Source organism: Mirounga angustirostris, unplaced genomic scaffold (assembly GCF_029215605.1).
Source record: "Mirounga angustirostris isolate CCGP_5_RB_7025 unplaced genomic scaffold, mMirAng1.0.hap1 SCAF_10, whole genome shotgun sequence".
NCBI classification, from domain to species: Eukaryota; Metazoa; Chordata; class Mammalia; order Carnivora; family Phocidae; genus Mirounga; species Mirounga angustirostris.
In genome coordinates, this window is record NW_026991718.1 from 13,230,207 (window position 1) to 13,254,005 (window position 23,799).

The window sequence follows — 23,799 nt, forward strand, 5'->3', positions numbered from 1 at the left end:
GGACCATCAATAGATAATCGCAAATTAATAATTACATTAGCTAAGTTCAGATAGTCTTAAGGGCTACAAAGAATATAAAGCAAGATAATGAGATAGTCATTGGAGGAGAAGCTAGTTTTAATAGTTTAAATAGAAAGATCCAAAAAGTGACATTTGACCAGTGACTTGGTGAGAAGTCAGCCATGAAAGATCTTAGAAAAAGAGAATCCTAAGGAGAGAGAAAAACTAATGCAAAGGCCCTAATGTAAGAATAAATCTGGTGTGTTAGAGAGAAAGCCACACAGTCTGTAAAGCTGTAGCTTAGGAAATAAGGGAGAGTGATAGGAGATAAAGTTGGAGAGGCAGGGGATGATACAACCCCATTCGCTTAAGATAGTCCTGAATAACACCAGTTGTCCTGGTAGAAGTAATAGCACCTTCCTTCACTCTCAGAGTGTGCTCTTTGGACAATACATTATAGGATCTCCCTCTTGAAAGTTAAGTAGGGGCCAAATTATTTAGTTATAGACGGATGTGAGCAAAAAACTTTAGAGACTAGCTAGTAAATCAAGTCCTTCTTGTTCCATTGGCCCTTCCTATTTTAATCTGAGTTGGAGTCAAAACATTTTATTTTGCTTTAGTGTGATATATGCAGCAGGATAAGTGAGATATACAGATAAGAGCTGGTTGCCCACAGAGAACACATGTGGAGAGGTTTTTAGGTTTAGATCTGAAAGAGGCCCTTAGTCTTACCTAGTGACTAGAGCCCAAGATACTGGTGTCAAACCAAAGAATTAACACTAAGAGGAAGAGAATGGGAAAAAAAAAAAAAAAAAAAAAGGAGAGGAAGACGGGGGGGGGGCGGGGGGGGCGGGAAGGGGAGCTCCTATTCTAAGCTATGCAATTTTCAGTATTCTATATTATCTCATCTTTAATCTTCATGGTTTGTTTTAAGATGAAATGGAAGCTACAAGAGTTTTAATAGCTTGATGGGGGTCATAGAAATAGTGAGAATTAACTCTGGAATTTGAATCTAACTCTGTCTAATGCTTTCCCTTAGGTTATCCTGTCCACCTCAAGCTTTCCAGCTGTATTCTAGTATTTCTTGATCCCCAAACATGCCATGTTCTTTTGTACCTTATTGTGTCTATAATTTCTACCTGACAATCCCTATTCATCCATTGCAAAGGTTGTTTCTCATGTGAAGCTCTCTTTAATTCTCACAAACATTGTTTCCTCTGCCCTTCAATAACAGCCATACAAATCTCTGTTACAAAGTTTTATTCATCCATCCATGCATCTATTCAACTGTGAAATATTGGGCATACAGCCGTGAGCAGGACAAACACAGTACCCAAATTCACTGAGCTTATGGCTAGAGAGGATTAATTAGCCAAGATATCAATGTCATTAAGAAATGTCTTTACTAGATTTCCTTTATCTCATTTGTTCATTCATTTGTCCATTCAACAAGGGCCTCTTATGCTAACAGAGACCTGATAAAATATTGAAATATTTTTGAAAATGCAAATTCAGTGTAAACATGAGTCTGGAAGTATGAGACAGGAGTAGTAAGCGATGAAACTGAAGGAAAAGTACTGGCAAGATGGTGGTGGCCCCTATGCGTATGTTGAAGGAACTTAGACTTTCTTTTTAGGCAATAAGGAAGCATTGAAGGCCTGAAATGGTCAGATATTTATCCTTGTAAAATCAATTTGGCGGCAGGTCAAGAATAAATTTGAAGGACAGAGACTGCATGCAGAAAGACTAATCAGATAGTTGTTGCAAAAAAAGTAGTGTTGGAAGTAGAGTTAGTCAAGACAGAATTTCTGACTAATTAGAATTAGGGTACAAGGAACAGAGAAGCATATGCAGACTCCTAAGTGTTTGACTTGGGTTGTAAACTCATGACTCTTCCCTAAATTACTGAGACAGGGACTCATCCTGCCCGTTACATCCTCCATTACCCTTGTACTTCTTTAGAAGATAAGTAGCCTATTTGTTTTGTCACATTCTGTTTTTGTTGATGCACTCTGGGTAAAAGCCACATTTGAAGAGAACATTGGACTTGTGATCAGGAAACATGGCTCTGGAACTAGATCTTCCACAGACTGTTCTCTACACTCTTAGAAAAAGCTTATGTTTTCTCTAGGCATCAGGTTTCCATCTGGAAAAGGAAAGTATTGATCTAGGATCTATGTATTTACTCTCTCTTCATCTCAGCCTTCTAAGCTTTATAATAAGGAAGATTAATTAGGTTTTACAAAGATCTTTTCAAGTTCTCATATTTTAATGTAAGTTAATATGGTAGCCTATAGGAGATCTTCACTATTTAACATGTGTTACCATAAAATCTTGTACCTTGTAGGGATGTCCTTATGGCTCCTTATTATATATTGTAAGTAAATGTTGGCATATTATTTTTCTCTCCCATTGGGTCATTGGTTTCTATGGCAAATAAGCAAGCAGCTTCTTATTCATCTCCATACCCTGATATACAGCATGATTTCTGCACATAGTCTGCACTTTTTATTGATTTGTAAGGAGGAAGAGAGGAAAAAAACAGAGTTCATTTTTTTGCAATAAATAGTTGTAATTATCATATGTATTCAATATTGTACGTCTGCTTTTTCCACTTACCATATCGTAAGTAATTTGCCATGTTTCAAAACTGTACTCACAATTTTATATTCCATTGAGTTAATACACTATAATTTATTATCCATTTCCCTAATGAGGAATGGTTACATTTCTAGAGTTTTTACCATTATTAAATAAGGCTGTAACAAATATATTCCTTTGTATAACTTTTTTCTCTCAGATTATCTCTTTAAGATGGCTTCCCCTGGAATCAAAAGTGTTAATATTTAACACTTCTTGATTTCTAGTATTTTTTAGTGGATTGCACGAACATGCAATTTTACCATGTTTGATTATTTGTAGAATTGAACTTAGCCATTGATATTTCATCTCTGTTCATTCTCTGTTCAGGTTGGTTGTCCAGCTTTCTATTAAATTCTCTCACCATTGATTTTTAAGCACCTTTATTATTTAAAAGACATTTATATTGCCTGTTTTTTCCACTTTGATATTTGCCCCTTTTTTCAGGTGTTTTTAGACTCCCAAACTTTTATTTATGTAGTTATATCTATCAATCTTATCTTTTATAGTTTCTGCAATTGCCTTTATGTTTAGAAAGTCTACCTTAACCTTAATAAATAGGTTAAACATGTTTCTCTGGGCTTGTTTACTATTTGTGTTTATGCTGGTATGAATTTTCTATTTACACTCTGATCATTCCTCTCTTCTGATTCTAATGGTTCCCTTAATAATTAGAATTTGCTTTATATATAAAGCAATGGATGTGTGTATATATACACATAGCTATTAACATTTTGTCTAGCATATTTTCAGTTTCTATTAGTTTTCTTTGACATATTTTGATATTAAACTGTTTATTCCAAATGTTAATGATTTTTTAAAAGATGGTCCATAGTATGGTTCTGACTTATATTTTTTCCACCAAATTGCTATCAAGTGATGATAGCATCACTTATACAATTATATTTCCTTTTCCTCTTGTTCTGAAAAGCTTCCTTGATCATACATTAAGTAATTATGTATAGCCGAGTCTATTTCTAGACTCTCCATTCTGTTATGCTGATCTATAGGTCTATTTTTGTGCCAGTAAATCCTTCACTTATTCAAGGGGAGCTCAGATTTCCTTTTTTGACTCTTTGCTTCTCCAGGTTAAACATCCTCAGTTCCTTCCATTGCTGCTCTTGTATTTGGCATCTAAGCCCTACCCAATCCCTTGGGGCCCAGAAGCAAGCAGTTGGGAGAGAAAAACCAGGGCTCTTAGTACGTGAAATTGCCTTACTTAGGTAAAGAAATGCATAGATCAGGGAATACTCAGGCAAGAAAAGAGAATGATGAACTTTAGATTGAAATAATCATTTCTGTCCTGGAAAGTACTTTCTTCTTTCTCATCTCTTTTAATAGGGCAGAATAGTGAACAGTGAGTCAGAGGCTTCCAGGGTTCAAGCACCAGCTCCACCATTTTTCGGCTGTGTGACCTTTGGCAAGTTTCTTAAATTCTCCAAGTCTAATTTGCCTTGACTGTAAGATGGAGACAGAGTGGTATCTACTTCATTGAATTATTATAAAGATGAAGTGCATAATCCATGAACACATTAAATACTTGATAATATCAGCTATGGTGATTACTGCTAAAATATTAGTCATATAGATTTGTTTCATTTAAGTTTTTAAAAAATTGTTAACTGAAGTACAATTGACCTACAAAATTATATTAGTTTCAGGTGTGCCACATAGTGATTTGACAATTACATACATTACAAATGCTCGCCATGATGAGTGTAGTTACCATCTGTCACCATACAAAGTTATTACAATGCTATTCACTATATTTCCTATGCAGTACTTTTCATCCTGATGACTTATTTATTTTATAATTGGAAGTTTGTACCTATTAATCCCCTTCACCTATTTCATCCATCTCCTCCCCTCTGGCAATCATCAGTTCATTCTTTGTATTCACGAGTCTGTTTCTGTTTTGTGTTTGTTTGCTTGTTTGTATGTTTCATTTAACATTTTGAGGTAGTTATTAGCATACACAGTTTAAAGTTGAATGAACAGGATGAACTTTCCCAAAAGCACCAGCTAATGGAAGCGCTAATATTGGGGATCTCCCTCTTTCTAACTTCTAGGCCTATGCTCTTCCTGGTAGATGGCATCACTACGCAGCACGATGTAAGGTACTTATAGCTGGTTCTTTGGGTTCTGCAGTGGCTATGTAGGTGAAGTTGTAAATTCTTAGGTAAAGGTAAATACAAGGTTCAAATATGTGATATGATATATAGGTCTTGCGATTTCCTTTTGGTTTCAACATGGAAGGGCATTAGATTAATGGGAAGGAGAGATATGGCTTAGTTTTAATATGCAAATTGGCTGATAGGGAAGCATATCCCTTCAAATGATTACTCAGCATACTACTCCAAAGTGGCAGTGACACAGCCCAGAAGCATTTGTCATCCCCACAGGGTGCCAGAGGAAGCAGCACTTCCTCTCCCTCAGCACATGTTACCTGTGCTCTCAGAAGGCACACGGCGGCCGGGAGGGAGGTGGGTGGAGGATACCACGTTAGCAGCCTGTGCACGCAACTGCCAAGTAAAAAAGCACCGGAAGGTCTAATTTTAGCCCACTCAGCCTTGGCATTGTCCCTTTAAGCTATTTTTCAAGCACCACAATAAAGTGCTTTGTTCCAGCCTTGCTGGATATTTCACAAAAGCCCAGCAAGGACAGGGCAGGCATAATTCAGAACTGGAAACATATCAAAGACAAGGAACCTCACTGGAGAGGGTCGGCACTCCTCCAGCAATGTTTGGTAAATATGCCCTTTCCATCCATCTCCCAAAGCTCCAAGAAGGGCCCCATGGTTACATCCTCTTCCTCCAGCTTCTTTGTCAACCTTCTGTTGGCTGCTTATCAACAGGTGTCTTTGCTCTTTCATGCTGGGATTTGCAACTTACTCCCTCTATTTTTTTTTCCCTGCCTAACAAACCCACTTCTTTCTGTATATCTGGGTCTTGTTTCCTTTCCTGATGTGTCCAGAAAGTGCCTTAGATTAAGAGCTAGAAACAGTTTTACCGCTTACAAACTGCCTCTGTGATTTGTCCCTTACGATGACCTGGTGAATTAGGTGAGGTGGAAACTTTCATAGAGCTTTTGAAGAAAACTGAAGCTCAGAATGGAAGCTGACCATGGCTAAGGTCACACAGGAAAACACTGGTGGAGTTGGGACTGGAACCAGGTCTGGTGCTTTGTCAGGGACCTGGTTCCACACCTAGGGAAAGGTGTGGTCCACGAACCTGTCAAAGCACAGACAATCCACACAGGCCATTTGGGAGGGCCCTGGAAAACTTTTCTTGAGAATGTCCATCAGCATCATAGCCAACAGTTCCAGGTTGAGGACTGAGAATGGTGGCTTCAGGTAAATCAGCATTTCCTTATTTCCTGGAAAGAAGGTAGGGAAGGTTGATCCACTGACACATCCAGCGATGCTACTGTTTCCAAAGTCTTTGTAGGGGAGGAAAAATAATTTCCCCTCAACCCTTCTAGGTTCTTGGCTAAGATTCCTACCCCTGGCCCCAATGATAAAAGATAGGTTAACAGGAAAAAAAAAAAACAAACAAAGCCATAAAATTAACAACATGTATACCTCTTATATACAAGGGAGATACCTAGGAAAACTGAAGAACTCACTGAAATGGCCCAAGCCATCACCTTAAATACTATCTCCAGCTAAACACAAAAGAGGATGTTGGGGAGGGGAGGCAGTCTGAGGATGATGTCAGGCAAAGCACAGTAAACAAGAGTGTGGTTGTTATGCACATTTAAGTCAGTTGCCTTCTCCACTGGCGAGAGTTTCTAGAGATTTAGTCCTCTCCCCCTTCATGCTGCAGAGGGACACACCCTTACAAATGGAGATTTCCCTTATAAATGTAAATGTCTCTTTCAGAAGGGTAACTTCTACTCATATTTTAGAGATTCTCATACGTCTCCTGTTTCTTAAAAATAATCAGCCTAAAATGATCCTATGTCGAAGAGACATATATTGGGGTAGCAAATTCTGTTCCCTTTCACCTTCTTGGATCTTTCCTTTGATTTTGGAGTAGATCTCTCTGGACCTCATTAGACAATCCTTATCTGGCCTTAGGTAGCCAACAGTGATGATCTATGGGATCATCATCTTTTCTATCTGAATTTTCTATCTTTTGAATTTGAATTTCAGTCATTATAATGAATACTGGATAGTGCTTTAGCATTTAGAAAACTCTTTCCTATCTCATTTAAACCATGTGAAAACACACCAAGAGGGATATTGTTATCATCAATCTCACACATGGTTGAGCTGAGCCTCAGAGTGGTTTCCTGACATGGCAGATCCTGAGGGTCAGGGACTCTGACCTGGACATCCCCCCAACAATGTGTCTCCGCATTTCCAGGGCATTGAGACAGGTGAGAAGGTAACAGGTTCAGGGTTCTTCCGAGCTTCTCTTCATATTCATCATTTCACCGAGAGCTACCCAGTATGGGCCTCAGAACTAATGGTCTTTGGCCTGTAAGTGAACCCTGACATATTGCTGTGAATTAATTGTTGGAAAAAGGAATGGCTTTCATTGAAAGCACCATGAGAGTACTTTCCAGGACTCCTGAGACCTGTCAAAATGTCAAAAGACATTTTGTTTATTTGTTTGTTGGAATTACTTATGTATATTTTTTTCTGATTATAATGTTATGTGCGCTCATCATAAAAAGTTCAGAAAGATATCGAAAAGTGAAATACTGGGGCGCCTGGGTGGCTCAGTCGTTAAGCGTCTGCCTTTGGTTCAGGTCATGATCCCAGGGTCCTGGGATTGAGCCCCACATCGGGCTCCCTGCTCCGCGGGAAGCCTGCTCCTCCCTCTCCCACTCCCCCTGCTTGTGTTCCCTCTCTTGTCGTGTCTCTCTCTGTCAAATAAATAAATAAAATCTTAAAACAAAAAAAAAGTGAAATATTACCATCTACCAGCAGTTAGAACCACAGTTAAGATTTTGATGTAAATTGTGTCCTGTCCAAATGTTTTGTGCACACAAGCTTGAGCATGTGTATGTATAAAGCAAAGGCAAGGAGATACTACACATATTGTTTTGTGACTTGCTTTTTTAACTTAACAGTCTATTGCAATATCTTCTCTCCTTTTTTCTTTCTTTTTTTTGGATCTCAAGTGCACATTTATGTTCATCATACTCCTCTCTTCATGGCACACTATCATCATGGTCTATATGAAGCCACTCCTGGGTTTTATTATATATTTTTTCATCTTCTGTACTCACTCCTATTTCCCCTTTCCATTTTATTGTGTTTAATACATGTCCTTGGTTAAGTATTTATCCTTGAAAATACATAGTTGTTTTGTATACTTACATGTTTTAATTTAAGTAAATGACATTGAATCAATACCAATCTATGTCATTAAGTGTAGATCTGTATTACCACTTTTAATGGCTTCATAATTCCTATTGTGTAGTTCTAACAAAATCAATTCAACTAGTTTTCTATGATGGACATTTAAGTTGTTTTTTGAAAAGGTGGAGTGTTTTAAAAATTGTTTTAAACAATGCTGGAGGAAACATCCTGGTATATACATCTCTGTGGATTTGTGTGATTGCTTCCTTGAAATAATTTTGAAGGACCACTTCGCAAATAATTCTTCACCCAGTTTTTCAGCTCCTAAAGTAGTTTTGTTACTGATTCCCTGGGGTTCCCTTCCACACCCTCTTCTTTCCCTGTTCCTCCCTCTCTATCTCCACTTTGCACGTGTCTCCCTAATGGCTCTTAGCACATTCATCTTTGATCTCTGTTTCATATGTTCTCTCTTATCGTTCAGCTGATAAGCTCCAGCTAGTTGTTGACAGAGATCACATCATAATTAATTGATTCAACAACATTTCCAGGGCACTTGTTCATTGTAGTCTGAGGTGAACCTGACAATCACTCTGCCCTTAGGGAAGCCCAGGTCTAGTGAGGTGGCAGACATGCCGTACAGCGACCACACCCTGGCAGGTGGTGTGGGGACAGCAGCATGCACAAGAGTCAGGGTGTGAAAGAGGAAGCCAAATAGCAAAGTCACCCAGATGAGGCGCCTCATCTATGTCTGGACCATGGTTTGGAATTTACTAGAAGGCTAAAGGGGAGCGAATGGCAACTGCCCTCAAAGCAAAAGGAACAGCAAGTACACACCAGAGGTTTGAGATGATATAGCAAGTTGGAGCCTAGGGTGGGATCATGGGCAGGGGTGAGGCCAAAGAGATGTTGGGTGTGGGGCAGTGGAGGCCCAGGTGGGCAGGCCTGGAAAGCCTCACTGAGGTTTGGATTCAGAGTGAGGCTAATAGGAGGCCACTGAAGGGGTTCCACAGGACAATGGCATGATGGCTTTGATGTTTTAGAAAGGTCATTTGGCTACAGTGCGGAAGATGGATTTCAGAAGGGCAGACTGTCAATAGGGAAGCAAGTTTGGAGAATGATAAAAGTGAGAGATGATGTCAGCCTCAACTAAGGTAGTGGCGAGAGAGAAGTCAATGGATTTATAGAGAGAGTTAGGAAGTAGGATCTACAAACTACTTCACTTGATGATTGGTTGGATACAGGGTTGTGAGGAGAGACAGAGTCCTGGATAACCCCCAGGCTCTGAATGGGACCCTGGGCAGATGGCAGGGTCATTTACCCAGAGAGGAGCACAGGAAGAGATGTTGAGTTTGGTATGGTTGTAGGATACCAAGGTGGAGATGTCTAAGAGGTGGAGGGAGATACTGTCTGGCATTCAGGAAAGGCTTACTCTGGAGATAGATTGGGGTACCATATTTATCTTTGTAATATAGGGTAATATTAAGTAAAGATTGTGGAATTACTGAATTATTGAATTAATTTCTCATGTCATACTTCCTTCAAATAGAACATTTTACTTCTATCAGGCCACCTTTATACGAGATTTTCAAAGCTCTCTGTATTTAAGACCCACCCACATGAGTTAAACTATTTTTTAGAATTTCCGTAGAGGTAACAATTTAGGAACATGGTAAATGCAAACAGCTTTCAGAAAGGAAAGACCACCAGCCTAAGAGTCAAGAGACTTTAGTGACTCTGCTACTACCGATAGACACTTGGACATGTCACTGGCCCCTTGGAATAGTCCCTGAACTCTGAAAGCAAGGAGAGGGCTGGCACCGCTGATGCTCAAGGCTGCTCCTAGCCCTGGGACTGGGAATGTGCGGGTGATGTGGGCACCCCTGCTCTGCACTTCTCTCCCATAGCTCCCTGCTGATCAGAGATAAGGACCACGGTCCTTCCCCACTGGGACTTGGCAGCACACCTTAGCACACAATCTGTTGGACAGAAGGCTGTGATTATTAATGAAAGCATTTCCTCTGTTACCTCTCAGAACTCAGTGAGGTTCTGACACCACCAGAGATGGCCTGTTTCCTTTCATAGAAATCGATGCTCAGACACACATAGAAGAGCTGGAGAAAGACGCACAGGGAAGTAAAAATAAGATGCAGAGAAGTGGGTGGCTGCTTGAAACACTCCCAGATGAAAGGTTACCAGCTATTAATCAGCTTACACGTCTGTTCAGTGGGTGAGCGGGGAATTAGATGGAAACTTCACTCAACAGTTGATGATTAGTCAGGGCTGGGGGTCCTCAGATGACTTTCCTCTGTTGGGATGGATACAAAACACTTTGACTTGAAGGAGAAGAAGCAGGACCACAGTAAAATCCCCCAGGTGTCACAATTTATGTACTTCTGTTTACACTACCAGGTCTGGTACAGGGTGTCAAGGTTAAGGCAACACGTAGATAGCTGAGCCTGGATCTTGAAATGTCTGCCTCCCCATCTTCTGGAGCAGCCCAGTTTGCTGGGTCCCATGATGAGGCTAATAATAGCTACTGTTTGTTGAACACCTGCTACGTGGAAGGCACTGTGGGAAGGAATTCAGTGTGTTATCTCATTAATTCTCATAACAGCCCTGTGAGCAAATTTCATCATTTCCATTTGACAAATGAGGAAACTGAGCCTCTAATGGGCTGAGAAGCTGCTCATAAATCGTATACCATGTATGCAGCAGGAACATCATTTGACCCCAGGTCTGCCTCCAGCACACTTTTTTGTCCCACTCAACTAAGTCCAGTGAAAAATAAAAGAGACATTGGGACCAAACAGGAAAGGGAAGGGAACCCACCTGATGGGGTGATAGGGGAACTGAGTCTGAGTAGAAACTTTCCCGAAGTCATAGCCTAGCACCCAGGCACCAAGGTGGCTTTGGGCTTAGCTGTGCTTCCCAGGTGCTTGAGAGACATTCTTTGTGCCTGGGAAAGGAAGAAGAAGGTGGTAGAGTCTGACCCCCAAGGCTGGTCGGCCCCTTAATCCCCTTGTAGATCAGAGTTCCTGAGTACCTGGCCATCTGGTTACCAGGTGGGTTTTAGTTTGGAACCACGTAGTCAGATCCAAGAGCTAATGTCCACCAGCAGCTTCCGTCTTGGGTCAGGGCTATCCCTAGGCAATGCCTTCAGACTCTACCCCTGAGCTGTAGAGGGACCACTCAGGTGGGAACTTGGCTGGAAGCAGCTGGGACAGGCCTAAGGAGGGAGGCTACTCTTGACAGCCTGGCCGCAGGGACCTGGAATGGCTCTTCCCAATCCTGCAGGGCCTGGGACCCTCTGCCTATGTTGGTGCCCAAGGGTCACGGACCTGGGCATCGTAGCAGCCCCCGTCCTCTTGCCAAGGCTCAGTAGCCAGGGTGCTGCTAGCTAGGCCCTGTTACGGACTTGCTCTATTCCCTGTCACATATCCCCTAAACTTCCTGGGGCTTTTCTAGAAAATGAAGGTGGTTAGAGCAGATGATTAATCCCTGGGGCCCGCTTCTGCTTTCACCTTCATGTATTTATTATTTTTTCTGGGTTGAAACTCTTGTCACTTGCCCTGACAGTGCCACTGCAACTTCCTTCAGAATGTTTTTCTCATTTATTGCAGATCAAATAAGTACTCTCGCCTTATCTTGAGTCCCCAAAGATGCAGTCTGCGCCCTCCTAACCTCCTGCTTGTTTTATGCTTATGGGCAAGACCTCGGCTGTAATCCCATGAGGTTCAGGGCTTGAGGTAAAGTCATCAGAGAATGCTGTAAGAAAGGATTTCTCGCCTTTTCTGAAGCTGCTCTGGTCCCCAGAGACGGAAAGAAAGGCTGGCCTGGGATCCACACTCTGCCCTTGGGGAGATGCTGCTGGGGGCTTGGGAGTATTCTGCTTAGGAGGAGACACACTGGAGGGGCAGAAAGAGCCATTGTGTCAGATAATTGTCCTTATTAGAAAAGAAACCCCCACACAATGTGCTGGGCAACTTTGAGGCATGATTTTCAGGGTTGTTTTAACAGTCTCTGGAAACTAGCCACCTAGTGTCATTTGTTTATAGGATTCAAGGGAGGGGGTGATGGAGATTGTTTCAACATCCCCGCTCGGAGATAAACATGTGTCCTGGCTTGTAGGCTTTGGGTGTTTGGCATGGGGACAGCATGCTGCTGGGGTAGGAGGGTGGGATCACCCAGCCGGGTCAGGAGACTGGGGTTCTCATCCCCACTTTGCCATTGGGTGCCCGCATGATCTTGGAGAGTCTCAAATTCTCTAACCTAAAATCAAGGGGATTAAAGCAGAAGAGCCCGGAGGCAAATCTTTTCAAGTTTTGGTCTTTCCTAGTTGTATGATTTTTAAATTCTTTTTTTTTTTTTTGTAGGGTGGGGAGGGGCAGGTGGCAGGGTAGAGAGAATCTTAAGCAGTCTAGTGTGGAACCCAACACGGGGCTCAATCTCATGACCCTGAGATCATGACCTGAATGGAAATCAAGAGTCGGATGGTTAACTGACTGAGCCACCCAGGCACCCTTAAATTCTTTAATTTTAATTTTTTTAAAGATTGATTGATTGATTGATTGATTGATTTGACAGAGAGAGACAGGGCGAGAGAGGGAACACAAGCAGGGGGAGTGGGAGAGGGAGAAGCAGGCTTCCCACGGAGCAGGGAGCCTGATGCGGGGCTCGATCCGGGGACCCCGGGATCATGACCTGAGCTGAAGGCAGACGCTTAACAACTGAGCCACCCAGGCGCCCCAACACCCCTTAAATTCTTCATGTTAGTCCCCAATACAGGATCTTGAAACAACATCAGGGATGTCAGACAGGGAGGGAGACATCAGCGAGAACTTGGGCTATGTCTGTGCTGCTTTGAATGCTTTCTCCTCAGACCATCTACTTTGATTTTTGTTTATGGTTTTCATCAGTGCTCCTCAAAGTGACCTGAGTTGCTTGCTGAAAGTACAGATTTCCTTCTAAGGGAGGGTCTCATGAAGCTGCATTTTTAACAACATTAGCAAGGGTGATTTTTGTACTAAGGCAAGTTTGGGGAACTACCAATTTAGAGCTTTCACCTGGGGAACAGTCACAGGTGAAGTTGCCTGATCTGGTGGACATTTGTCTCTCTGTTGTCTGTGCTCTATAGCTCTCTGCTCTGAGCATTCATCTCATCATAACCCTTATTCCAATGGGCATGCATATCTCCTGCATCCAGTTCTGAGCTTTTCAAGATTGGAACCATGTCTTCTCTGTATATGCTACTGTGCCTAGCACAGAACCTTTTTCATAGACAACACCTATAAGTGTCTGCCAAGCTGAGTTGCCCAGAGCTAACCAGGCCATGGGTCATTATTAATGCAAACCGTGCTATCTAGAAGAAGGAGAGTGGAGATAATAAGAGCTTGTAGAGAAGTGTCACGGAGAAGACAGCGTTGGAACCTAGCCTTGCAGGAGGAGTAATGTTTAGACAGGTGGTAAGGAAAAGAAAGAGCCATCTAGGCAGGAGTCTAAGCATGAGAAGGCCTGTCTCTTCCAGTTATTTCAGTGTACAAGTGAGGAGCCCAGGGCTGAGAGAGAGCACCTGCTGTATTCAAGGCTGGCCCAGGTAATCTGACACACAGCCAGCTCTGCTCCCATTTGACTCCTCACACCCAGCACTGTACTCCATCAGCCTCCAACTGAGCCCGAAAGCCCTTCCTTCCTCTGCTCTGAGCCGTACTTCCAGGGCTGTTTCCCCATTGGTGTGCTTATCCGGTTGTGTATCTGCACGTGTGCCTGGGCTGCTCCATCTCAGCACCCCCATCTCTGCAAGAATCTCGCCAAGATTCAGCCAGGCTAATGGCCAGATTCCCTGTGAGAAGCCAGGCCTGCTGGTCTGTGCACCTGATCACACGCAGTGGGCCCTGCTGTGTTCTAGGAGGCTGGACTTAGCTATCAGAGTGGGTAAAGGGCAAGGCTCAGGGCAACACACACACACACACACACACACACACACATACACATACTACTTGAATTCTCTTTCTCTAAGACCCAAAGGTTTGTAGAGGAAAGATGTTCATGGGCTCTTCCTGCCTCCCCTGGCGGGCCTTTTCCTCCTACAAGAAGTCTCCCAGATCTGTCTTAAGAGCACTTATACATGTTCTGCCTTCTCTGCTCTGCCGTTCTGCTATCGAGACCGGATAGGAAGTGGAAGAGAGGTGGGCAAAGCTCAAGGCAGGCAAGCCAGTGAGAGAGTGGTTGCAGAATCCGGGCAAGAGAAGATGTTGGTCTGTGTCAGGAAACCAGTGGGGTTCTGGAGAACGACTTTTATTCTGTACTAAGCTTTCTTAGCTGGTTGAGCTAAGGCAGAGTACTCATTCTCTCTGAACTTCAAAGCCCTCATCAGTAAAGGGGGGATGATAATAATCTCTTTCTTACTGAACTGTTATATGGGTAACTGTTGTCGCATGGAGCCTTTTGTAAACTGTAGAGTATAAAAATGTGGTCTTTTCTGGGTATCCTTTGCAAGTTGGTGCTGGGCTTTCCTCACCCATGGGCCCATTTCTGGTGGTGGTCTTTTGCCCACCAAATCTCCCCCACCAGTCCTGTTCTGTGCCTAACACTGAGTCTCTCTCTAGTGCCACTCAACCATGAGAAATTATTTGACTTGGGGCTTGGCTGATTTTTATCTTATAACCTGGAATGCTAGCTTTAAAATAATATACTCCAGTGTCTGTCCCCTCCCTTCTTAGGCAACATATGTTCAAGTACCGACGGGTACCCAGGTAAAGAATCCACAGAGCCAACATGTGTGGACTCTTTCGAGACAAGCTGATTTGAAGACTGTGACTCATCTTTTCATGTTTACAGAACTTCTGCTGCTGATCAGTGAACGGTGGGTTTGGAAGGGCCTTAAAGGTCATCTGGTCCAACTCACTTGTTTTTCAAATGGGGAAACTGAGCAACAGAAGGGGAAAAGATCTGTCCCATGATCACAGAATGAACTAGAAACAACTGGAATTACCTGCCCCCCTCCACACACACACACACGGACTCTTTTATTTTATTTTATGTTTGTCATGAAATCTTTTTACTGGGAATGTGATAAGCTTTACGGTCGTGTTTACCCTTTCTGTGGTTCTGGTCCCATAATGAGAGACACTACAGGCCTGTATTAGTGCCACTCCAAGACAAAGGGGGCAGAGGTGGGGAGTGTTAACCCATCAGTGCTTTCCTTCATGCATCAGACATCACTAAGCACCACCTTTATGCCAAGTTCTGAGGATACTGAGACAAAAGACATGAGCCCTAGCTTCAAGGTGTTCAAAATTTAGTGATGAAGACAACAACAAAAAAACAGTCTCTGGGTGGGCAGGTGATTTTCCATACAGCTAAATGAAACATTCTTCCCGTCTGTTGCCTGCACGTTATATTTATATGTCTGATGGCATTGACTGTTTTCATATATAGATTACTATGAGACTGATTCTCCCAGAAAGAAACATACCAAATACCACAACTTGATGAAGACCAGTGCTGAGGTTCTTGAGTCCCTACTTCACAGTGGTTCAATGCCCCTCATTCATTCGTTTCCTCAAAAATTATTTGTCGAGCGCCTAGGATGAGGTAGCAGGGATGCAAAGATAAATAAAAGACAGTCCTCTCCCTCAAGAAGCTAACAATCTAGTAGAGAAATAATGACCAGGGAAGCTTTTTTTTTTTTTTTAAAGATTTTATTTTATTTATTTGACAGAGAGAGAGAGAGAGACAGCTAGAGAGGGAACACAAGCAGGGGGAGTGGGAGAGGGAGAAGCAGGCTCCCGGCCGAGCAGAGAGCCCGATGCGGGGCTCGATCCCAGGACCCCGGGACCATGACCTGAGCTGAAGGCAGACGCTTAACGACTGAGTCACCCAGGTGCCCCGACCAGGGAAGCTTTTACCAAGGAATGGAGATGCCTAGGAGAAAGGATGCCTAAGTCAGCCTTGGAAAGTCCTCAAAGGTTTCACAGAGGGGGTGGCATGTGAGCTGAGGCTACGTAAAGAAAGAGAAGAAGTCTGCTGAACAAGTGAAAAGACAGATGGGGAGAAAATGAGGATGTGAGTAGGAAGTGCAGGTGTCAGGCTAGGGAGATGGGGCTACATCCTGTAGACAATGAGAAGTGCTGACAGTTTTAGGGAGAGGCTCAGATGGCAAGGTTTGTATTTTTTTTTTAAGATTTTATTTATTTATTTGAGAGAGAGAATGAGAGAGAGAGCATGAGAGGGGTGAGGGTCAGAGGGAGAAGCAGGCTCCCCGCTGAGCAGGGAGCCCGATGCGGGACTCGATCCCGGGACTCCAGGATCATGACCTGAGCCGAAAGCAGTCGCTTAAGCAACTGAGCCACCCAGGTGCCCCAGCAAGGTTTGTATTTTAAAAATTCATTCAAGCAGCCATACAGAAGGTTGGCTGGAGGCAGGGAGTGCAGGGCGGATCATCAGTCCAAACAGGGCCTGTCGAAAGCAGCGGCAGGGCCGCGTTGAGCCAGGCCAGAACTTGATATTCCACGTCATTCATCTACTGCCAGACACACCTCACTGATAGTTGCTGACCATGACTGGTAACCAAGAAGCATGAAGTTAGACATGTGAGTCTCCAAAATTGATTCATGGTCCTGACAGGGTTCCCTGTATGAGGCCACCTTCTCCCCAGTCAGTCAACAGGAACAGTTTCAGGCACCACACATGATCCCTGGAGAATCCAAGCTTCCTTGCTTAAGAGAGAAGCTGACATGTTATTGATCTTTTTTTTTTTTTAAGATTTATTTATTTTAGAGAGTGTGCAGGAGTAGGTCAGAGGGAGGAGGAGAGAGAGAATCGTTAAGCAGACTCCGCACTGAGCACAGAGCCTGTCGCAGGGCATGATCTCGCAACCCTGAGATCAGGACCTGAGCCAAAACCAAGAGTCAGAGGCTCAGCTGACTGCGCCACCCAGGCACCCCCATGCTGTTGACCTTCTAAAGGCATTTGGGAGAGGCATTTTTTTTTTTATAACACTTAATCCGCTTTCCCAGAGTTAATACAAACTCATTCCGGCTTGTGGTTTTGGTAAACTCCAACAGTCTTTTCCAAAATAGAGCCTGGCAAAGTGACTGATCCTTCTCTCATCTATTCTTTCAGTGCCAAAAGGCACTGATTCAGCCTCACAAACCTTCCTGCTTTTGCTCCTCCTGTTCCTTCTGAGATGCCTTCCATCCTCCTGTCTGGGATTGTGCATTGGAGCCTTGCTAATCCAGGTTCAAATTCTGGCTCTGCTACACATTACTTGTATGGTCTTGTACAAGAGAGCTGCCCTAATCCTTACTGCTGAGCTGTCATAGGGTTAAAGATGGAGTGTGTAAAGTTCTCAACACAGTGCTTATCTCACAGCCAACACTCAGCATTCAGCAGCTGTTACTGTTAGGTGAGATTCGGGCTCAATAATGAAAATTTGTAATTCTCTAAACAACAAAGTGAAATCCTGAAAATTTGGTAATACATCTTTTGATTAGCAGGATAACCATGGATTACAGTTTTCTCACCCAGATTAATTAAAGTTGACACCTGAGTACCCAACTTGATTTCCATATCCAGCTGTGGGATCCCACAGTACCAATAATTAAGAGACAGTTGCTAATAAGAGACGTGGAGCTTGAAATTAAGAGCAAAAATAAGTAGAGATGCTCCATGATAAAGGGCATAGTTGCTGATCCTCAGGTCCTTTGCTCAAACAGAAGAGCCTGGAAGACAAATGGCCATTTTAATGATATACTCTCATTGTGTTAGGTTGGGATGATGCTGAGGAGAAAGCTTTCCTTGGTAGTAGCGAGGTTTCATCACAGTGAAAGAATTGTTCAATGTTAGGGCCAGTCACTGACAATGGGTGTGGTATCTATTGTAGAAGAAGGCAAAAAAATAAAAACAACAAAGTATGTGATGAGATTACCCCTTCTGGATGATTGCAAGTGTAAACCTGCCTAGAGCCGAGGAGAGAATTTGTCTCCAGCACATTGAAGGCCTAGGTCCACTTGGGTAAATTTTTCAAAGCCTAATTCAGTTCCTGTATCAGGATTTTTAATATCTTATGACGCTTCCCTTATTCTGGTGATCCTTCAGATTTTCACTTTTAATTTGACTTTTTTTTTAAGATTTATTTATTTATTTATTTATTTATTTATTTATTTTTTAGAGAGAGAGAGAAAGAGAGGGCGGAAGGGAGGGGCAGAGAGAGAGAACCTCAAGCAGACTCCACACTGAGTGAGGAGCCCAATGGGGCTCAATCTCATGACCCTGAGGTTAAGACCTGAGCCAAAACCAAGAGTCAGACAACAGACTGCACCACCCAGCCCCCTTGATTTGACTTTTTAAATCAATCTGTGGTTAATTTGTTTAGTTTTCACTCTTTTTATTTTATTGTTAACACAAGAACATTAAAGTGAAACTTTAAAAAATCATCTTTAATTTTTCTGCACTAATACAAAAACTTTTAATTTTGGAATATTATCTTTGTTTACATACTTGTTTCTTAATTAGTCCTTATAGTAAATCTGTAAAAATTTTTGTTATTATATACATTTTATTAAGGAAGAAATTTAAGGAGTGCCTGGGTGGCTCAGTCGGTTAAGCATCTGCCTTCAGCTCAGGTCATGATCCCAAGGTCCTGGGATCCAGCCCCATGTCAGGCTCCCTGCTCAGCAGGGGAGTCTGCTTCTCCCTCTCCCTCTACCCCTCCCTCTGCTCATGCTCACTCTCGCTCACTCTCTCTCTCTCAAACAAATAAAATCATTTTTTTAAAAAAGGAAGGAATTTAAGATAAAGTAATTAATATTGCCCTAAGTAACACACATGGTAACCAGTCAATAACCTGGCACATAATGGATGTAGGTAACATTATTTTATGTATTGTTATTTTTACCTACCACCCGTAATAATATCAGAATGGAATTAGGTCAACTGAAATTCACCACTCAATCTCTCTAAAAAGCCACCAAGTTTGTCAACATTGATGGCAACGTTGTAGGAAACCTCTGAAGGGAAGAGAAAGAGAATTAATTTGACTAATAAAGATAAGCTGTTTCCATTAAAAAAAAAAAGCTGCAACGTTATAACTAAACCAGCTGAGATTTCCTACCATACTGATCAGATTTCCCAAGTCGGCTTGTAATCATTTGTCTGTAAATCCCTCTCATTGCATGTGTCAATAATCCCACTTAATATCCTTACAAACTAAATGTGGAATTAGATACCCAGGCAGCAAGTGCTGATGCACTTTAATTCATAACAGGAGAATATAAACAGCGCCCGTATACTTTACATGAGTAGCACAAACAAGGACGGCTGCTTCGCCATGGGGGAGTCGATGTTCTGCGCGGGGACTCCTGATGGAGGAGGATGAGCCCTTACAGCCTTTCGAGCTGTGTGAAGGGTCTTTTTCACTCATCTCCTTTCTGGAATGCCAAATAGAAGGAGGCAGCCTTGGGGGGGATTTGATCTGACACACTAGAGGGAGTGCCCACCCACGGGCTGCTCGGACCTCTGACTTGGCTCCTAATCAAGTTTGAAATGATCACGGCTAATTGCATTCATTTGCTTTTCTTCAGGCAGAATGGGGAAACAGAACAGCAAACTAGCCCCCGAAGTAATGGAGGACCTGGTGAAGAGCACAGAGTTTAATGAGCACGAGCTCAAGCAGTGGTACAAAGGTTTCCTCAAGGACTGTCCAAGCGGGAGGCTGAACCTCGAGGAATTTCAGCAGCTCTATGTGAAGGTAAGACGTTTTCAATCTCTTGTTTTCTTCAGGCCACAAAACACTGTCTTCATGAAACGTTACAACTCCAAGTAGCCCATTTGTTTCACCCTGATGGTTTTCCAACCAAAAGGGAGAATGCACATTTTTAAAAATGCACAGGGATGCATTTTGTTACAGGTGTTAAGTCAAGCAGTTTCTGAATACGAAGAGCAAGTGTTCAATCAAAACACTGACTAGAGTTCAAAGGATGACAGCATTGGGTGTAACCACAGTGGAAATCTCAGAGAATAGTGTTTGCTGATGATTATTGACATGCTGCTAATTACACTATTGTTAGGCTTGTTAAAGGTATCTGCAACTCCCTCCATTAAAGAGAAAGTACATGGGGCACTTATTCACCACGAAATGTCCTCCTATTTGCAGATAAGAAAAAAACCTAGATTCCCACAACAGCACATTTGGAAGGGGGGTGGGGAGGTCCAGTACACGTTTGGGCATCAAGGTCTACAACACGGACTCTTAACTCAGCATTTTGTACCGTGTACAAGTTAAACTTACCCTGGACATTAGATAAAACTATCCATGGAAGGTATAATTTCTATTGCCGTGGTATGATTTTGGTTCTTCTGAGTTTATCAGTTGGACTGGTTCTAGATTTGGCAAGATCTAAGACATTCCAGTTTGTGTCTACTTATATAATGTTAGGCTTGTGGAAGAAGGGCGTTGTCCTTCTTTGAGTTTTTTCTGACTAAAATACCAAATAGAAAATATTGCTTTCATCCTTTAAATGTAGCAACCATCAGTCTGAGTAATATGAACCATCCATCCACCCGCATCTAGATGTGGGGAACGATCGTATCAAGTATGAACATTGCCCTTCCCTCCCGAAGTTGAGTGTCTCACCTCGCCTGTGCTCCACATTTCCATCCCCGCACATGTGCAAGCAGGGGCATGTATAAGAATGCTCACAGCTGCACTGTTTGCAATAGCAAAACTGGGAAGAAGCCCAAATGCCCATCAAAGCGAGAGTGGAAAATAAACTATGATCTATTCACATAGCAGTCAAAGCAGTTGAACTGTAACATCACGGAAACATCAAGCGCAAGAAGTTAAGTCTCAATATTCTAAATTAAACACAAATAAGACTAAAAAATATTTTATAGGACTACAAATAAATGCAATAAAATCATACTGGAAAGGAAAGAAAGAGTGATGAACACAGGATCCAGACCGATGGCTACATCCAATGGGGAAGAGGAGAGGGATGGGAAGGGGGGTAGGGCCACACGGTTAGCTACACATTGCATCTCAGTGGTAGCTGTGGTTTTGGGTGGTGAGTTTGCAGATGGGTGCTTACTGCATTATTAAAAGCTCAGTAACCCCGTAAGGACCACTGCTGAGTGTCAGGGACCCAGGATTATCATTAAGCCAAAGCTGAGCAGCCGAGGGTACTAGGTATATACAAAACTACCTCCTTAAATGTGTGTAGAAAGGTATACCTAGTGTGGCATGCGTGTAATTTATAAGATCACTGCGCCGTTTCTAAGACCTAAGACATGAGTTTTTATCATGTGGAGCTTTTTCATGTAGAAGGGCTGAGAAATGCATTTATTATTCAATTGATATAAATTGCTTTTGCAGAGAAGCAGGATGGTATGCATTTTTCCTGTATTATATTCCACCACTCTCCGTAGTTTTCAAAGTCACATCTTCTAATGTTTTATCACCCAGGAGTTAGCCTGAGCTTCACAACTGTCTTCACTCTCAGCCCCAAGGAAAGGACAGACAAATGAGATTTGTCAAAGCTACTTTCTTATCACTGGAGGTCATGCAAGCTGTCACTCTGTGTTTAAGAAAGCTCTGTGTGCCACATTCCCCACTAGTTGTTTAAAATTAGAGAGGTTTGCCTTTGAAGAAATAGTTGAAATGCAGGAAATGAGGTATTTTATTTACATACTGGAAGTACTCAGCCCTGGCGCAGCACCAGCCTCAAGATGGAGGTGGGGGGCCTGTAAACATTAGAGACAGCTCGACATTTTGTGGTACAACTGATATATATATATCAACATCATCGCCCTCCTTCACCTCTCCCACCCACCCCAGAGTGGATTTTTTTATTCCAAGAAGAGAATATCTGACTTTCTGGATGGAGTTTAGATTCTTGGCAGCCTCTTTTTTTTTTTTTTAAAGATTTTATTTATTTATTTGAGAGAGAGAAAGAATGAGAGGGGGGAGGGTCAGAGGGAGAAGCAGACTCCCTGCCGAGCAGGGAGCCCGATGCGGGACTCGATCCCGGGACTCCAGGATCATGACCTGAGCCGAAGGCAGTCGCTTAACCAACTGAGCCACCCAGGCACCCCTCTTGGCAGCCTCTTAACATCCATGTTCAAACTCAGCCTGTGTTCTTGTGTCGAATCATCTGAAAGCAGGCAAAGTCTTTTTTTTTTTTTTTTTAAGATTTTATTTATTTGAGAGAGAGAGAGAGAGAATGAGCAGAGAGGGGGGCAGAGGGAGAAGGAGAAGCAGACTCCCCACTGCGTAGGGAGCCTGACACAGGGCTCGATCCCAGGACCCTGAGATCATGACCTGAGCTGAAGGCAGACACTTAACTGACTGAGCCATCCAGGCACCCCAGAAAGCAGGCAAAGTCTTCTCCTTCCAGAGTTGTTCAAGGACATAATACAAAGGAGAACCACAGAGGAAATATGTCATGTACACAGGGAGAAAAAAAAAAGACAGCTCTGATATGCTAGAAGGAAGAAGCCCAGAGAAAGATGTGGATTATGTAATAAGGCTCAAGAGAAGGGCTGACAAGAAAAGACTTCCTTTAATGCTACTGCAAAGTGCAAATATTCAGCAAGGCACCATCCTTATCCTGGTGAATAGGCACTTCTCAGTGGCTCCTTCTCTCCCAGTGTAGACATTGAGACATCCTGGAATCCAGCTGAGTGAGCAAAACTGCCTGTGACTTCTGCCCTCCTGTCTGGGTGGTCAGCCTGGTGCTTCTACGTCACCAACCTGACCCACTTCGAGCCCCAGGAGAGACACTTTGCTGCTGTAGAACCCCACTCTTTTGAGGGTGTGAGGAGGAGCAGGATAATGAGAGAGGCCCCCTGAAAGGCCAGGAGCCATAAATTCTCAACTTTAGAAGCCTTTGTATCCAAAAGAGAAAAAGAACCCCTTCATTAGGTCTATGTTTAAAAATGTTTAAAACTGAAGTTCAGAAAAATTAGGCCTAGTGTCACAAAGAGTGAAGGTAGGAAGCACAGAAAGACGGGCATGCCCACTCTCACCACAGAACACGGCCCTGTCTCGCAACAGGGTTCCACGGCAGACCCCCATCAGCCTCCTCCAGCCCCTCCAACATACAGCTGCAGGAGCGAGTTTCACAGAACACAGGTCTGGACACGGGCCTTCCTAGTTCGGTTCATTCTTTCGTCGTGTAGACCACAGTCACCTCATTTCAATCAACATAAGACCCAGTGGTTAGCACAGAGCCTGCCACAGCCTGCCATCAGTAAGTGTTTGCTGAGTGAATTATATTAAATGCTGGCTGTGTATCTCCTTCTCAGGGAGCCTTGTAGTGGAGACATATAGAAATGACTAAAGGATGGGTCCTGCCTGCCCTCCAGGATCTCAGAGGCTAATCAAGAAGGCACAGTTAACCCCAATGCAAGGCAGAATGACATAAATGCTTGTTGGTGGGGCAAGAGGAGAAAGACGAGGTTAATTTCAAAATGGGATATTAAGGGGCGCCTGGGTGGCTCACTCGTTAAGTGTCTGCTTCAGCTCAGGTCATGGTCCCAGGGTCCTGGGATGGAGCCCTGCATCGGGCTCCCTGCTCAGCGGGAGGCCTGCTTCTCCCTCTCCCACTCCCCCTGCTTGTGTTCCCTCTCTCGCTGTGTCTGTCTCTGTCAAATAAATAAATAAAATCTTTAAAAGAAAAAAACAAAAAACAAAATGGGATATTAAAATAAGAAGCTAATGAATGCAGTGATGAAAGGCAAACTTTTCTCTTCACCTTTTAGAAGATAAAACGTCTCTGAGTAGACAGTTTTTACCTTTTCCAAGTTCAGTATCATGTTTATGTTGCAAAACATATGTTGGTGGAATTCCA

At 43.0% G+C, this 23,799-nt stretch overlaps 1 protein-coding gene across 2 annotated transcripts in view; it reads left to right on the forward strand.

The window, feature by feature from the left end:
* The window catches only part of VSNL1 (visinin like 1), a 109,999-nt gene that overhangs the window by 24,472 nt on the left and 61,728 nt on the right, over nucleotides 1-23,799 (forward strand). The window contains exon 2 of one of the 2 annotated variants that reach the window (XM_064573530.1): nucleotides 19,534-19,700. In XM_064573530.1, the coding sequence (XP_064429600.1) occupies nucleotides 19,539-19,700 (162 nt within the window). In that variant the 5' untranslated portion in view covers nucleotides 19,534-19,538. Of the gene's footprint in view, nucleotides 1-19,533; nucleotides 19,701-23,799 lie in introns of those variants that run through there. The other variant, XM_064573531.1, reaches the window with a different exon arrangement.